The sequence below is a fragment of the Perna viridis genome, chromosome 4 (assembly GCF_037379345.1).
Source record: "Perna viridis isolate PV_CMFRI_1.1 ecotype Kerala chromosome 4, ASM3737934v1, whole genome shotgun sequence".
NCBI lineage: Eukaryota > Metazoa > Mollusca > Bivalvia > Mytilida > Mytilidae > Perna > Perna viridis.
The window spans coordinates 12,860,387-12,878,322 of record NC_142448.1 but is presented as its reverse complement, the minus strand read 5'-3'; the positions used below and the strand labels follow the sequence as shown (position 1 = coordinate 12,878,322).

Genomic DNA, 17,936 nt, shown 5'->3' with positions numbered 1-17,936 from the left:
ATTCCAGGCGACAGATGAAGATTCTGGCGTATTTGGACAGATAACATATTCTTTACGTGGTGGAAATGGAAAGTAAGTTTCTCAGTTTTGACTAAATAAAATCCTACAAAGAAAGCAAAATCTGATCTTGTAAATTGTCCTTCTTTAAGGAAATAAGCAATGCTAGATTTCATATTTAGTAGTTATTGGGGCTGTTGAAACATTAAAATATATCTTTTATTGAAGTATTCAATTCACTTAATTATTTAATCAGTACCGAATTCAGCGTGGGATAACACCATAGAGGTGATTATAAATTTCGCAGCAAATTTAATTTTGTTCAGGTTTTGAAAGAACTTGATATTAACTGGTCTGTCGGCATGCTTAGGATTAGTTGACTATGAACAATTCCAATGCATTTCTTATTTTTAATTTAGGTTTAATATCCATGATAAGACCGGTCAAGTAGTAGTGTCTGGAGACTTAGACCGAGAGAAAGTTGACGAATATTATCTAACAGTAGAGGCAAAGGATGGGGGAGGTTTTAGATCTACAACAGAATTACGTATCAATGTTACTGACAAGAACGACAACTCTCCTGAATTCAGGAGAGACGAATACTTCAGTACTATCAAGGAAGGCGCGAGTCAATTTCAGAGAGGCAAACTTATTGTTGAGGTAATATTCACCTGTTAAAAAATAGGGTTATGGAAGTTATTTTGTAAAAGGCAGTGATGTTTTTTTGACTTTTTTCGCAGCGCTCGTTCATTGATTAAGGTTTTGTAATTTACGTGCTTTTGAAAACAGTCACTTAGAAAATTGACGGTCTTCGAACAAGAAATGTTGATAAATTTTAAACCTTAAAACAAAAGCACAAAATAAAGGTGTATGTTTTATAAGATGAGCTAAAATGTTTTATATCATTTACTTTTTGATGCTTCATGCTATGCTTCCATACAAATCTTTTATTCACTGAAAATATATTTTAAGGAAGCATCATATAAATGTAAATGTAATGATAACTGAAGATGGCCTTTGGTCGAAACTTTTTGTCAATAAACATAAAAATGTATTTTATGTTTATAGACAGTATGGGCTAACACTTCCCTAATTAGTTGTATTATGAGTACACCATCTTGGAATAAACTTTATTCGGATCCCGTTCTCCATGTGACTTTGGTTCTAATGCTGATGAGTGGTTACTCACTGAGACACGCGTATAAGCTTCCGAATATTTATAATAAGTAACAGTATTAAGGAAAAATGATTTTAATCTTGTTTTCAGGCTTTTGATATTGATGAACCTAACACTCCAAACAGTCTAATCAAATTTGAAATAAAACAAACACCACCGGGTCTTCAGAATAGTTTTGAAATTGGACCACAAACAGGAGAAATAACTGTAAAAAAACCCCTGGATTACGAAACCCTCGATCCAGACTTGAATGGCAAAGTTGTTCTGGTTGTTGAAGCAATGGACTGGGGTACACCAAGAAAACGAAAACTTATCAATGTAACAGTGGAAGTTGAGGTAAGTGAAGCTTTGGTTCAAATGTTTTATCTTTTTACTGTTATAAAAGTAAATCTGAATATTTAATGGCAAATCTGAGATAAGACATAAGTATTGAATGTAAACTTGCACGTTCAGAATAAAATAACTAGTCACATGTATGTATCAAGTTGCTTTATTTTGCATTTAAGGACGTGAATGACAACGCTCCTGTATTCAAAGACCTAAGTTATACAGCACATGTATTAGAGAACGCTACAGATACAACCATTGTGACAGTACTTACAGCAACTGATACTGATGGAACATTTCCTAATAATGAGTTTGTCTATAGAATAGACAGTGGATCACAAGACCAGTTCAGGATTAACTTCAGAACGGGAGAAATCAGCGTAGAAACTGGAGCCAGGTTGGACAGGGAGACTAAAGATCTGTATATTTTGAACGTATCAGCAACAGATCGAGGTTCTACGTCTAGAATTGGTTACTGTCAAGTCAAAATATATGTCGATGATGTTAACGACGAAGTTCCCGTCTTTAGTTCCCCACGACTGGTGTACGTTGGTGAGAATGAGGTTAAAATGACTGATGTGGTCACCGACTTCACTGCTACTGATCCAGACCAGGATGCTTCTCTACAATATACATTACTTAATAATAGAACAACTGCGTTTGACGAAAATGGACAAGAGGTGGACATTATGAGCAATTCTATTGAGGTTATTATCTTTAATATTTTGTTAAAATGTTTTATTGGACTTGTCTAGTTCAAAAACGTGTCCTCTAGTTCTTTACCATCTTATTTAAGGTTAATGAGTTTTTGGAATCTTTTTCACATGATAAGTTCAAAGACAAACGCTATTTTATGATTCACTGCAGGTTTTTATTTTGTTGTTTATTATCTTATATTTGACAAAATATTTGTTTTCCTATTCGGTCTCAAGTAGATAACAACCGGAATCGTCTTTTCGAAATTAAGCAAGATTTTGTGAGACATATATATCTGCTATAATATCTCAGGAATACTTTATGGTTGAACCTTCTTCTGGCGTTATAAAAGTTAACAAAGATAATGTAGACAGAGAGACGGCAGAGATGATCATCCTGGAAATATTAGTAGAAGATACAAATGGTGTTCTACAGAAACCACAAACTGCTACAGGTAACAATACAAATATGCACATTTAAATTACTGATCTATTTTTTACATACTTTTTAGGCTATTTTTATAACATATTTATTATATTTGGATACTTGTAAAATGATTGTGTTTATGATATTTTATGTTGCTGATTTTTTCCCGTACAATGCCTATTTTATTGTTTTAGTGCACGTAAATGATTTATTCGGTTGCAGACCGAGGGGGCTTGCTGCACGGGTATCTTATTTCTATTTAGTTATTTTGCGTGCCTGATTTCGTGTGGACTTTTCAAGTTGGTCTTGTAACTCTGTTCACTTTGTATAAGATGTGATGAAGAGCTTATTGTTTTGTGATCGGCCTTGGTGACAAGACGGGGTACACTTTTTGTTTATATTTTTGCATGTATATACTGCGTGCTTAGTTATTGACATTTTATCCTACTTACAGTCACTACTTTAGCGAATGAAATATTATCATTGTAGGTACCCTTACAATTGTATTGACTGACAAGAACGATAACCCACCAACTTTTGTTCCAAGCAGCGAATACCATGTGAACATCTCTGAAGGTCGGGACATCTTGGATGTAATTACAACAATTTCAGCTACAGATATAGACAAGAACCAAAGAGTTACATTCGCAATGGCTGCAGAAAACTCCGCTCATTTCCAAATTGATCAAACTAGTGGTAATATTATTATGCCTATCAATAATTAAACTCACGCAGAAGGTTTTTGTTTCGAAATTCAAAGAAAAGTCAAATGTTTCAATAATGTAGCATTAAATATCAGTACCTAGTTAATGGGATTTCAGTTTTAAATTAGTATTGTAGTCGAAGGCTTTGGCTGATATCTATTAATTGTTGATTCTTGAGGTCAATATTTCACCGACTTTTCCACTCTTCTCAAGTTTGGTCTACACTTTTTTCATTTTGTTATGGTGATCTTGAGTGTGCCCACATTGATTCCACTTTCCCTATTAGAAAGCTGTATGTCCTTAAATAAAAAAAAGTTATCGGCATTTTCAAGGTTATACACCTTTTAACGACAAAAACTATATGTAATACAAATTCTATAATTATGTGCTCTTTGCAAATAAGTATTTTCTTACCTTTCATTATTAATAAACCGTTATCACCTCCTCTCTTTCCATATTGACCGATAGAGTTTTACCCTCTCGGCAAGCAGACCCTATGTATTAACTACAAATATCCCTGTTCAAAAATATATAGACATGATAGTATTAGTATGGTTCACTGTTTAAAGGGGTTGTGCGGTTATCAAAGAAGTTGGACAGAGAAAAGAATTCAGAAGTAAACTTCAAAGTTATTGCAACAGACAATGGCATTCCATCACAGTCATCTACAGCAACTGTAACAGTGACTGTCACCGATGTCAATGACGAATCTCCCATTTTTAACCCCCATCAGAATAGTTATAGTGTGTCAGAGTCCGCTACTAATGGAACCAAGATTGCTGTCATAGACGCAACAGATAATGATGTAGGAGAGTTTGGTAGTCTTCGGTATACCATACAAGTTACTAATGATGATGGGTGTTTGGTGATTGACGATTTTACGGTAAGTGAAGGTTAAATGGGACAACTGTTTGAACATTTATGTTAAAATGAGCCTTTTTTTTACTTATAACTTCTGCATTTCTGATAAGTAAATGTTTTTTCTATAATGATTTTTGAATAAACAGTGGTTTGTTTCCATTTCTAGCATGGCGTGACATGTCCCTTTGTAAAAGAAGGAGATCTCTTTATAGCATAAAACCCTGCCTACACTTGCGCAATGATCATTGTAATGAACGGGTCACTATTCATCGATTGTACATGTAATCTTTTTATTAATTATGAAAGTAACAAATCAATGACACTTCTAATAAAACACATCAGTTCTGTTACGACCTCAGCGTACTACATAAGATCTAAAAGCAAGTGTAAAATGTGTCGTTTGTATAAGTAAACAAATACACATGACTTCATAACCGGTACCACCGTTGGCAATTGGTTTAATTATGAATTACCCGGTTCAGAATTATAGAACAATTTACTTTAAAGAGGGACCAAATCGGAAATCTGATAATCCCACTGGCAATGAACGTGCTCAAAGTACGAAATATACCAGTTAGCTCTATGACGCATGTGAAATAACGGTTTCGGCCACAGTGATTTCGGCCAAGCATTGTAGGACATGTTTCTTCTTATATAATTATATACATATATTTAAAATATTATTGTTGAAACAATTGAAATATTTGTACTAAGTTGTAAAAGTAATATGTGGAGGTAATTGGATGAGCCAAATATTTCGTTTTCGTGAAGAGCGCCTCACTGACAAAAATATTTTTTTGTCATGTTAGAAAAGAAATAATTCCTGGATGCCGGGCTTTATGCATATTTTAACATGGGTAGGCACTATATTTGTCATTTATTTTCACCGAGCGTCAGCAAGGAGCTAATATCGGGCTTTATGCTTATTTAAACATGGATAGATACTATATTTGCCATTATTTCTCACTGAGCTCCTCGCTATATTTGTCATTATTTTTCACTGTGCTCCTCGCTAACGCTCGATGAAAAATAATGGCAAATATAGTTCCTATCCATGTTAAATGAGTATTTAGCCTGGCATCCAGGAATTATTTCTTGAATAAAAAATACACATTATGTTTATTCATTTTAGGGAGAAATAACTGTTAACTGTAACTTAGACTATGAAACAAGAAAAGCTTACAGTTTATATGTGGTAGCCAAAGATAACGTAGTTGATCCGTTAAACCAGAAATCCACACAGGCTGGACCAATAACTGTTCACGTGTTAGATGTAAATGACAATGCTCCAAATTTAGATACCATTCCTGATGATCCTGTTCAGGTTTATGAGAATGCCCCTATCTTGTTTACGGTAACTATTATTCAAGCTACCGATCCTGACAATGGAGATAACGGCACTGTTGATTATACTTTGACAACTGACACAAACGCTACTGGTCTGTTTATGATTAAGTCCGTATTCAACCCGAATCGTCGCCAGAACGATGGAGTAATACAACTTCAAAAGGATTTATTAGCTCAGGTTGGGATAGTATATATAACAGTAAGGGCTGCTGATCGCGGCACACTACCACGGGTATCAGAGAAACGACTTTACATCCAGATAGTAGACGTTAACCTTCATCAGCCGGTTTTCATTTATCCCAAAGGTCCACAGAGCTCAATAAGCATTGATGAGGTAAATGTAGTTCAATTCAGGCGATTTTTCTTTATGCTGTATTAATGCATTTCTATTAAGAAACGCTTACAAAAACTGTTGGCTATATACTTCGAAAATGAAAATAAAGTCAAGGTATTTTTTTCTGTTTCTTAATGCTCACGAGTTATTTTACTTATCGGTAGTGATGATGCTTGTGCCTACTCAACGAAAGATAACTCAGATACTTCTTGCATCAATATGAATAGTTACATGTTATGCCAAAATATACAAGTGGTCATATCTCGAGGTCAAATATTGAATGTACCTTTTCTAAATTATTTGCGCAAATATACTTGTACTCACTATATTACTTTATTGTCATTCATAGCAAAAACCGGTAGGAACTATGATAATCAGAATCAATGCTACAGATGAGGACCATGGTAGGAACGGAAAGGTGAAGTACAGCCTGTCACCTGAGGATGATTATCTCAAATTTACTCTGAATAATATCACAGGAGAACTCAGAAATAAAGAAGTATTAGATAGGGAAGAGAGAGCACAATATAAGGTAAAGTGAATAAAGGTAACAACAACAAAAAAAGAAAGAAATGACTACTATATTTCAACATTAATTAAGCCAGGTGTAAGGTCAATCACCAGCTCTATAGGCATTTCTGATCTGAGGTAGATATTGTGGTTTTAACGCCGTTTTTTTATCAGTTCATTGGGTTTATAGAGCATAACTTTTTTTATTCAAGGAATAACTTAAAGTGATATAAACTGTTCATGTGGCTTACAAAAAAACTTCTTTGTGTAGACTATTATATTCTATGAATACATGTAAACACGTACGTGAATTATTACTATTTTTATTTGATTCAGGTGAAGATAGAAGCATATGATGACGGATTACCGAACCAACTCAGGTCTACCTTAGCACTTACTGTAAACCTGATAGATATTAATGATAAGCTTCCCGAATTTCCACGACAACAAGGGTATCAGCCCTATATTGTTGGCAGTGCTGTCGAGGAACAATCAGGAGTTCTTGTAGGCAGTGTTGATGTTGCCATCGATAGAGACAGTGATGCAAACAATAGTCAAATTTTCTATTATATTGTCGGTAAGAAGATGTATACAACATGCATCAGTAATTTTCTATCATTTTCTTACTTGGATTCAATAAAAAATACGATTTAACCAGTATATAATATAGCTCAATGAAAACTTAGATTTAAGCAGTTTATGATATAATTCTTTTAAAACATAACCAGTATAACTTTTGACGTCACTGAAATTATCTTAATCTCAAGCGAAGTTGGCTCCCTTTAAGTATTAAAAGGAACTTAAATTTTGTTATAGTATTAAATGGATGATCCGAAATTGAAAGATTTGTTTTGGTTTACTGTTAACAAATCTCTTACAACCTTCGAATAAATTAATTATGAATCATTTTTGCAGGAGGAGAAATGCAGGATCACTTCCATCTAAATGACAGTGGTCTTTTTCTTATTAAGAAGATAGATCGTGATGGAGATAAAAACTCGTACAAAAGACAGATAAACTTTATAAATTTGGTGATTTTTGCTACACCATACAACTATTTACATATATCTCATGACACTATAGGAGATCCTGTCACGTCTGAGGGTGTTGTTCCTCCTGCTTACAACCCGGTTAATTTTACACTCCTTTGGGCAAGAGTTATTATAAATGATTCAAATGACCATCCTCCTATTTTCCGTGAAGATTCACTCAGTATTGGTATAACTAGAAAGACGCAGTTCGGGGAAATCATTTTCAATTTGAAGGTAATTCTAATCTTATTTTGCCAGTATAATATAAAAGAAAACTGCTACATAGAAAATAGTTATTTTACTTCCAGTACGAAGGAAAGGATTCAACTTCAATATTGTATAGGTTTAAAATGTTTACTTTCAGTCTTTGGACACCCATATTTCAGTAAAGTCATTGTATGCAACTTAAGCAGTATCTACTTGGCTTTTTTCATAATAATCATAAGATTTTTTGTTTAACAGAATGAGATACAGGACCTTGATATAGGCGAGAATAAGAACCACACGTTTGAACAATACAAATCACTTCTTGTATACCCAGACAGCCTTGGCCAGTCCATAGGGGCCAATCCATTTAGATTTTTCCCTAATGGAACTTTGAAAACTAACACTTACTTTCAAGCCGACATGAACGGATATTTCCTAATGTATGTTAGAGCCAAGGACAAAGATGGACAATCAGCTAATGCTACCCTCAGAGTAAGTATATTCAAATCATTTGTCGCTCTCTTGCATGTTATTATTTACACTAAGAATTGGTCAGTGTTGGGTTCTGGGAGAAAAAAAAATGGTAGCATGGCGTTTAATTGTTTCGCTTAATTGCCAGATTTGTAGACAAGCATATTTACAGATTTTTTTCATCAGTTTGCACTGTTTTTAAAAGAGATCTGTTTTTTTTCTCAATCATTTAACATTTCAAATAATTCTTGTTTGTCACTGCTGCATCAGGAATACACAACACACTTACATTTGCAAATAAGATTCCGCCATAAATATACCCAAATTGCAATATAGTGTCCAAACGCGCTTCAAGTAATAGCAGATGATATACAAAATATTCATGTCCTCCCAAAATCTCAATTACAGGAAACGTTTAGGTCTACATATTGTACTTCTTTCGGTAAGAAAATGAATTTTATGAATCTTTAGATTAAAATTTATTAAAAGTTCCAAAAAGTAAAATCTTTACCCTGTATTTGAGTCAAATAAAAATAGTATACTGCATTCGTTCAAATGCAACTGAAGAATTGATAACCATATCCCAAATATTTGTTGTTACATACAATAGAAATTATATTTATTATTAAATTCTCGAGAATATGTTTTTTCTTAAAATTTAATCGACAAAAATATAACACCAAAACTTTAAAGTGAGTAAACAATTAAACGGTATTTTACTCAGAAGTATGTATGCCCGTATTGTAGATCTGTTATTTTACTCTTGTGGCACCAGATTTTTAAGATAGAAATTATTTGAATTTTTTTCAGATATCGCTCATTAATGATGACCAAAGATTGAAAGTTATATTTCGTATGTTTCCGGAACAGGTCCGAAATTTTTCCACGGAATTTAAGAAGTATGTTTGCTGTCGTATTTTTTTCCTTCAAAATCATCTCAGATTAAAGCATTTGAACATGAGGGACAATATGGTATTATTTATTGATTCTTAACCTATTCTGCTAAAAGTCTTTATGCTTAGATCAAGATAGGTGCTTGACTGTGATACCTGAGTACAGATCTTAAATTAAGTAAACTCTACACAAGTTGAATACGAATTGTAGCTGCTTTTCAACATATGAAATTAAGTTAAATGTAGTAAAATTTAGTGAAAATTTCCAGCCATGTCTTATTTACATGTCACATTCCATCTTTAAAAGATCTTTGTCATTTAGCTGTGTAAAATTATATCAGGAAACAAAGGCATAAATTAAATGAAAACAAACTTTCAACAACAAAAAAAGTTGCATGTGGGCCACTTTTACAAAGTTCCAGTAAATCTTTTTATAAATTGACAAAACCACCGGTGGAAAACGTTTGTTTTTCGTAATTTGTAAACGTTTCATATATTTTGTATTATCCTTTTAACTTTCGACTATATTGTTTGGCCAAACGCAAGTTCCTAGCTTTATGTTTGCATTCGTTCCAAAGTTCGGGAGTGTCACGTGATTATGAACAATCTAATTTTAGTCGGCTGGAGAGAATAACCGGATACAAAATTGTAGTGGATAAAATACAAACTCATGAAAACGATCAAGGGAAACCGGAAGTCGACAAGTAAGTCAAATAAATAAATAATATATTAAATCAAAGTCTTATCTAGAATATTTAGCAATTAAATACGGCTTTTAGTCAATTTTTGGTTCTTTAAGTTTTTATTTTCTCTCAACTAGAATGCAATATAGTGCTTGTTTTCCAAAGTTATTTCTTTGGCATAAATATTAATATTGCATTAAGCAGTAACAATCGCAATATGACTTACCGGGTGCATGTATTTCATTTTAAAACATTCATATGAACAATATTTTCAGTTATGGCATGAACAATTGTTTCAAAACTATTTGATGTATTGAAATATGATGTGTAAATTCATCACATCATAATTTTGTGTTGAAAATACGTCTACATTCAGTATGTTATATGATATAGGAGTGACATGTTTATACACGGCGAGACGATAGACCCCTTTAGCATAGTAGATGCAGCGGAACTTTTGAGGTAAGATACACATTTGAAGTAAAATGTGTTTTTCACGAATGATGGCTCTATTGTTTGATGTTATTTATCTTTATTCTCAATCACAATAAGCACATGGCATAGTTTAGCATTAACATTAATATATAATTATGTACAAATGATTAAATGAAGACTAAGCCATAAATGAAGATATCATTTTCTACCTTTGAGAGTTTAACCTTTTGTCAATAATATTTATGAATTTACAAAAGTTTGTTAATTCTACAAACCGATCACAGTTCATTAAATCTTTAAGTTTAAGAACTTTGGGTCTATTTTTGAAGTTGGTTTTCAGATACTTCTTTCTGCTTATATTGTAATAAGAGCGTTTGAACAAGGAATGGAATTCGTTCCCCATATCTTCGCCAGCACATAAATTGCTTGTTTTGTTTGTTTGTTGGGGTTTAACGTCCGAGCAGCAATATTTCAGCTATATTCAGACGATGAACATGAAATGGATGATTAAATGAACATGAAATGAAAAAAAAGGATGGGACACAAGGATAATAGGGTCGACAAATTTTGATTGCCACTGGAAAAAAGGGGGATGGGTAAGGTCGGGCAATTTAGCCTCCTGTGGCGGAGCGCAAAGGTTCCTACTATCGAATACCACAGCAGGATTCTTTAACGTGCGAGGAACGTGGCATCTTTCCCAACACGGTGCACCACTATGGTTTGCGGTCAGGTTTTCTGTATTATAGCCTGACAACCCCAGCATGTAACACGCCAGGGGTACCCCATTCCACCACCTGGGGCACACATCCCAGTTGCTCTGTGGGCAGAGCGCCTAGCCCCCGGCTAGGTTTCTGTGCACTATTTAGTCGCCTTTTACGACAAGCTTAGCGCTGCTGCAGGCCTATTCTTTTAACACCCGGACCTGCACGGGGTTACATAAATTGCATATTCTATTTTTTTCCACCTACCTATTTTATTTCATATTTAAGGTCCTCAAACGGCTTAAATATCTAATATTTTAACATTCTTTAATTTCAAAATAGTTTTCAAATTCCAGTTCTTCCTTGTTTAACCTGTAGTTGAATGCTTTCGGAGAGGTTTGTGCCAAATTATACCAAGTTTGTGTAAAGTAATCTATCCAAGGGATGTCTTGACAAAACAAATGCCATACACGTGTCACAGTACTTTGGATCACATCAAAAGTAGCAGAAAACCATTCGCATGACACCGATAAAATTTTGATTTAAGATAAACTCTCCAAGGTAGAAACTACTTATATTAATGTACAAATGTATTAACTTTCTATTTTAGAGTTATAGATGGGAGTGCAAGTGCATTAATTAGTGTGCTAAACGATTATAATATAGTTCAAATAGTGGTAAGTTATCTAACTCAATTGGATTTTTATTATATTACAAATGTTCAGCATTATTAGTTTATGATGGTTTGGGATAAGCGTAAATGTCTTAGAATTTATGGGCCTATCAGATTATATAAATCAATAAAGTTATTTCATTTGAAAACGGAAGCGTTTTGCCTTGTAGTTTTAATTTTTGAGTTCAGTATCTTGTAATATCTTTTTAGCCAACAACTACGAAGGCAGAGGAAGATGATAGCAAGAGACAGTTGACAATGGCTATTATTTTATTAGCCATAATTCTGGGTATTCCTTGTGTTGCCATGATGTTTGTTATATATTTTATGTACAAAAAGTAAGTTTACTTATATTTTGTTACATTCCCTGATCAGTGAAGATACACTCCCGAACACTAAACGTGGGTTAGACCTTAACCGCACTAATTAACATGTCACTCATTATTCACCGGATTTAGAAAGAATATAAAGGGTTGTTTTATAGTTGCATTAAAGTAACTTCGGCTTCATTATTCCTCTTTAGGTATACAATAAACCCACATGTTGTTTTATGCACGTTTACATCATTAACTTTTATTAATTTACGTTATGTATTCAAATAAAAGTTTATTTCTAGTTGACATCTTTATTTCGGATTGCTAATTTCTATTATCTCTAACGATGTAAGATAAATTTTAGGTACACATCTAATTAACATGACTTCTAAACTGATAGGTTTGTACTCAATATTGAAGATAACGTCCTTCTACAAAAGTATGCAGTTTCTGTTACATAGATGTAAATCAAGCAGCGCTGCTTTTCTGTTTATTATTTAAGTAATATACTATCTGCCTCATTTAGGCAATCATGCGTTTTGGAACTAATTATTTTGTTGATAAGCGCTTGCTTACGTCATTTGTAAAACTTCCAGTATGCAATACCTTACGTTAGAGTATTTATTCAAGAAATTTGTTATAAATGATGACGGGAAAAAACACAGGTGAATACTCCCCCCCACTAATGAATAGTGGAAGCGATATTCATTAAAAAGTGTTGCTCCAAACTTTCAAGTTATGACCAAAATGCTCTATATTTGATGTGTCGTCTTGTAATAGCATATTTACAATCCTTTTTTTAGATATCAACGAAAATTAAAAGCCGCTACAGCCATGTCATACGGTAAGTAAAATATCAAAATGGCTTTGTGTAAAACTGTTCATATTTGTGTGGAGCTAGAAGACATTTCAGTCAGTTCTGAAGTAACATAATTTTTCAAAACTTCCTTTAATTAATAATTCTATGCGTAACTATAATATATTTACGTACTGTATCGACACGGTAATGATATACATTATTAATTTGACATTCCAATGAAACATGAAAATAAGTTCGGTTATGTAAGAAAAAAAAGTTAATTTCCCATTTATCTGGAAAATTTATAAAATAGCTGTACTTCCAATCATACTTTTTAAAATATTTTTTTTTGATTATGTAAGCTTTATGTAAATTCGCCATGAATTCAAGTCTTATGTCATTTCGTACTTTATTAAAGGGGCACTCGATTTAATTTACTCATTACTTTCTATTTGTCACATGCAGCGTACAAAGGAAACGGTAATGTTTTGATTTTATTGGCATCATAACCTTGATTTTATTGTATTGTGCAGCAAGTTTTTCATGCGGGCAATGGTGTAACTTAACTTTCCTCCTTCTTTTAAGGATCAAACTTTTGATAAAAGCAGAGTTTCAGTGAAAATGTATGATATCGTAAATCCCTAATAACCAATACATCTATTGTTTACAGTAACGCAGAGTTATGATTGGGTTTATATATGTGTGTCTATTTTAGATTCAAAAGACTCAGATATGCAGAAGTTACAGCTGCCAGGCACTAATATTCATTCATATGAAAAGTAAGAAATTTATGTAAATTTCATCCTCATCCTCTGCAAACTGCGTCTATGTATTTTGGACTTATTAACTTACAAAAAGAAACTATTTGAATTGTTTGTGAAGAGGTGGGGTTCGGGAGTACACCTTTATTTATAACCCATTTTGTATTTACACTGTAACTGTTTGGTTAGGTATTATACAGTAATGTTTGCCATTACAAGTAAGACAAAAATAACTGTTGGTAAAAACCTGGTGTAAACATGGAAACAGATGTATTTGAATATTACTTTTTCTTTGGATTTAAAGCGGTGGAGGTGGTAGAGTTTACATGACTGAAACAAGGTTTTAAAGGGTAAATTTTATGTTGTGGTATTAATTTTTGGCATGATAAAATATAAACATATAGAACATGATCAAGCATGTATTATCCTGAAAAGTGTTTAACTTCGCTATAACTGTTTGTGTTTTGAATACTACCCTGTCTTCGATTTTGTCTTGTGCATGTTTTGTTTTTTTTAAATTTTTTGACGAGTATAAATAAAGCTTGATAAATGATTTTTAAATTCAAACAATCTTTATGACGTGTTCAAGCTGCTTTTGTATTAATTTACAAGTATGTCTATAAAAGACAAAGTTGTGTTTTAACAAACATTTAATTTGTGTAAGAAGTATATTGTTACACATATGCTTGGACATAGACATGTCCCAAAATTATGAAACAAAGGAGTAAATTGATAATGAGATTTGCGTCTAATAATCCAAAACATAGCACCGATATTTCAAAAATTACCTGAGGTCATTCATTTTAGCAAAACTTTATTTTATTACGACCTTGTTTAGAATTGGAAATGTAAAAAAGCATAAATTTACTGATATTTGAATTACACTAGCCTAATGTTAATTATATTTTTCAGCGCTAATCCGATATTTTTAGAGAAAATATTAATGGAAGAAGCTGGGGAACAAGCGTAAGTAACACTCCTACTATAAGCACATACTTTTTTTTATCTTGAAGCAAAATATATATGCCAGTAAAGTAGTGAAAGAAAGAATTTATATGAATAATTGTTTTAATATGATACAAACAAAACTTGATCATCTTACTTGTAAGGATTCGAAGTGTTACTTCAACAATTACTCTTAGGAGTCTTTGGTTAATTGCAAAAATTGTTGTTCATTTATTGTTATGTGTTTAAATACACACAAACTCATGTTTTATGTCGAAGTAGAAAGTATCACCAAATTATATCGAACTGGGACGGGTAAGATCAAAGTAGATAGAATTAAAAGAAAAATACAAAATATTGAATAAGTTAAGAATTCATGCTTTAGAAAATTTCTTGAAAATAAAAAGGTTATTAATTCAAAGTGTTTATTTAAGATAGTCATTACATTTCCAAACTTATCCTGATTTCGGTGTTTTATAGTGGCTATCAAAATACCTCGGAATCCTGGTAAATATTCATTATATTTTTCACTCACATTTGAATGTCTTCACAAATTCATGTTAATCTACCAGTTTCCCCTGCTGTAAATCAGATGTAGGTATACTATGCTATACATTCTGTAAAAAATTAAAACCTTATTTTCAAATGCAGATGCTGATGTAATGGTAAAATCAATGATGCAAAAACAGCAATGAAAATTAAGATTCTTTATTTAATTGTTATAAATGGTCGGGTTTTAATTGCATGTGACTTACCTCACGTTTTGTTGATATTCACAACTAACTATTTTGAATTTGGATGGTTATTGGTGTCACAGTAAATCTATTTAATTACCATCGTGCATGGTTTCGAATGACTTGTTTGATTTAGATTCAGGATAAGTAATGAAATGTTTATAATGCATCTGTTAAGTACTTCGTATTTTAATTAAATTGTAAATAATTCCGTATCATAATCACGTTGCAAATTGCAAGAAAAACAATAACTTCTGATATTTTACTAAAATGAGTTTTCATTTGAAGAATACATTTAATTCGTAATATTTTGTATTAGATTGTTCGTGCAGATGCCTTAAAAGTACAGCATTTATATTACCTTCTTTTGACTCGAAAGTGGGTCATGTGATACATATTTAACCATCGCAGTTTATTGTATTTTTTTACAGAGACAGTGATTCTATTGATGAAAATGTTGTTGGTCCTCCAACGTCCCCATCATTTGATGTACAAGAAGCATCATTACAATTTAATGAGGAATCATCGAATCAAAATGACGTTGGATCACCTGATATGAACTTAAAAGCCGCCTTATATGCTCATAATGTCATGAAAAATAATAATAATCTGACTCAGAATGGTGGGTATAAACTATCCAATGGTACTGTCGATAGTGTATCCCTCGATACCAAGGTTATTGAGGGTTTACAGACGACTGAAATATAACAATCTGTGCTATGTTATGCCACAGTTGCCATTCAGGTCACAGTGCCGTGAAGAGTTCTACATATCAAAAGATAGGCCATTAGCTGACTGTCTTAATATCATGTTATTGTTTTAACTATTTATTAGATGATATTTCAATTAAACTAAAAATTGTTATGATAGATTGAAAACAATATTTAACATATCATTACAATGTAAGAGTATAATATTCAAGATTATTACGTGTGCATTTTTATGTGTTGCCTATTTAATTGTAGGCAAATGTGCCATTACACAAGTCTGTTGATTAAAACGGAGTTTCAATAGAGTAAATAACGAACAAGTAGAACTATGGCCTTTTTCCCAAGTCTTTCATTGTATCGGTATCGTTTTGATATTGTTCATCAGCATTATCATATCTATGTTACCAATCAAATGTACATATTTAACGGGTATTTTTGATATACGAGAAGACATTTCAGTTTAGATGTGTACTGTCCGAGTATTTAAGACAAAAGTACCGAGTGTTTTGTGGTTATCAAGTGAAATAATTGTCATGATGATATTCACTTCAAAATAATGTGTCCTCACCTGAATGTTTTCTGACGTCGTTTTCGCTTAAAGTAAATATGGATACAATTATGTGATACCCAGAATGGTATTATTCAGCACAGTGATGACAAAAAAGCAGTTAAATACCAAAATGTATATACAGATTGTTTTTATAAGTCTACTTATAATAAAAAACGAACTTGCTTTAATCATGTTTATTTGAATATTTATTTATTTGTATGATCTATGTTTATGTCCTTGTGAATTTGCTTATGGTATAGTACATACTTCAATGAAATCCTAATGATATAGAAGACCATGCATCTTTAAAAATTGTTGTTAAAATTTAAAGATATTTATTTTTCTACATTTGTAAATAAACATATAGTTCAAGATGACAGAAGAATTTTAGTTATTACATGTTCATGTTATGTACATATGCGTATGTCAGTTTTGTGTAACAAGTATCCGTGTGTAAATCGTCACCCGTACAATCCTTTTTGGAAGTTTTTGTTCCTTATATGTCTTTATGATCGTGTGCTAGTGTTCAGTTGTAATTTATTTATTGATACATTTATGTTAATATATCCATAAAAAGAACCCTCTACCAGCTACATGTTATTCGTCTGTGTAGGGCTTGGTATAATGAGTTTTTACTTTTTAACAAATAAGCATCAGAAAGTCTCATTGTAGTAATATTTTTACACTAAATCAATTAAATAAACGAAAACAGGTTGAAATTTGTTCTCATTGTAAATGAAAACACTGTGATATTGTGCTATAAAATGTTTGAATTGGATAATGATTCATTTTATGCTTTATCGTAAATGGACATTCTAGTCATTATTTTCACTGAATGATATTATAACATAATCATTGAATTGTCCAAAAGAATTTGTTTTACTTGCGCAAGAAATAGATTTAAATTGTCAATTGATATTTTAATTAATGTTTCAAAATAATTTGTTTCCATGAATAAGAAGGGAAATGTCTATCATTGGCTATATCTTGCCGAATTACTATAAACAAATTAACTTATTATTTTACTATTATATTACTTACATTGTAATAGTGCACGGAATAGTTAGACTATGATCTGATGTATAATTAGTTATTTAGTGTGTATGGTCAGGGCGATCTTCTTATACCCGTTATGGACAAGTTAGGTGCTACATAGAATGTTCACTTTTTGTACTAAATGCCATTTTCTATGCAGGTGATAAATAAAAAAGATTAAATTATAACCTTATTTTATATTTAATTTTCATAGTTTGTCGATTTGAAATATGAACCAAGCATTCGGATTGTTTGTATATGCCACTCTTTTTAGTGACGTGCTATGGTATGCTAGTCATTTTTTCACAGTGATTACGATATGCTATGTCTGTCGGCTTGTTTGTCTTTTTACACATCTTCAAAAACGCTTTGTAGTTGGTTTTAGTGCAATATTTGTTATTTTGTGATTATCAGCTTGCATCGTTGTATTGTAGACGTTGTTAGAACTCAATTGCGTGAGTTTTCACTGATTCGTTGGCTTCATTGTCTTACAAAAATACTTTTATAACAACTGTTCCATATTAGACACTTATACACACGTAAATCTAAACTCTAAATAAGGTCATGATGTGCCCAGGCGTGAAATAGAATGTTATATAATAACTATCTTTGTTT

General features: G+C 32.3%; 1 protein-coding gene across 8 annotated transcripts in view; it reads left to right on the top strand.

Annotated features, from left to right (window-relative positions):
• Positions 1–17,509, top strand: part of LOC148618910 (cadherin-23-like) — a 42,057-nt gene extending 24,548 nt beyond the window's left edge. For 5 of the 8 annotated variants that reach the window (XM_088578268.1, XM_088578265.1, XM_088578266.1 and 2 more), the window contains 22 exons: positions 8–72; positions 417–657; positions 1,265–1,510; positions 1,681–2,208; positions 2,510–2,651; positions 3,113–3,319; positions 3,897–4,210; positions 5,321–5,869; positions 6,219–6,401; positions 6,716–6,956; positions 7,295–7,644; positions 7,873–8,109; positions 8,899–8,987; positions 9,599–9,685; positions 10,058–10,126; positions 11,411–11,477; positions 11,684–11,811; positions 12,591–12,631; positions 13,052–13,066; positions 13,302–13,365; positions 14,260–14,313; positions 15,458–17,509. In XM_088578268.1, coding sequence (XP_088434394.1) covers positions 8–72; positions 417–657; positions 1,265–1,510; positions 1,681–2,208; positions 2,510–2,651; positions 3,113–3,319; positions 3,897–4,210; positions 5,321–5,869; positions 6,219–6,401; positions 6,716–6,956; positions 7,295–7,644; positions 7,873–8,109; positions 8,899–8,987; positions 9,599–9,685; positions 10,058–10,126; positions 11,411–11,477; positions 11,684–11,811; positions 12,591–12,631; positions 13,052–13,066; positions 13,302–13,365; positions 14,260–14,313; positions 15,458–15,734 — 4,194 coding nt within the window. In that variant the 3' untranslated portion in view covers positions 15,735–17,509. Of the gene's footprint in view, positions 1–7; positions 73–416; positions 658–1,264; positions 1,511–1,680; positions 2,209–2,509; positions 2,652–3,112; positions 3,320–3,896; positions 4,211–5,320; positions 5,870–6,218; positions 6,402–6,715; positions 6,957–7,294; positions 7,645–7,872; positions 8,110–8,898; positions 8,988–9,598; positions 9,686–10,057; positions 10,127–11,410; positions 11,478–11,683; positions 11,812–12,590; positions 12,632–13,051; positions 13,067–13,301; positions 13,366–13,651; positions 13,698–14,259; positions 14,314–15,457 lie in introns of all 8 variants that reach the window. The other 3 variants (XR_015921494.1, XR_015921495.1, XM_088578270.1) reach the window with 3 other exon arrangements.
• Positions 17,510–17,936: the final 427 nt, after the last annotated feature.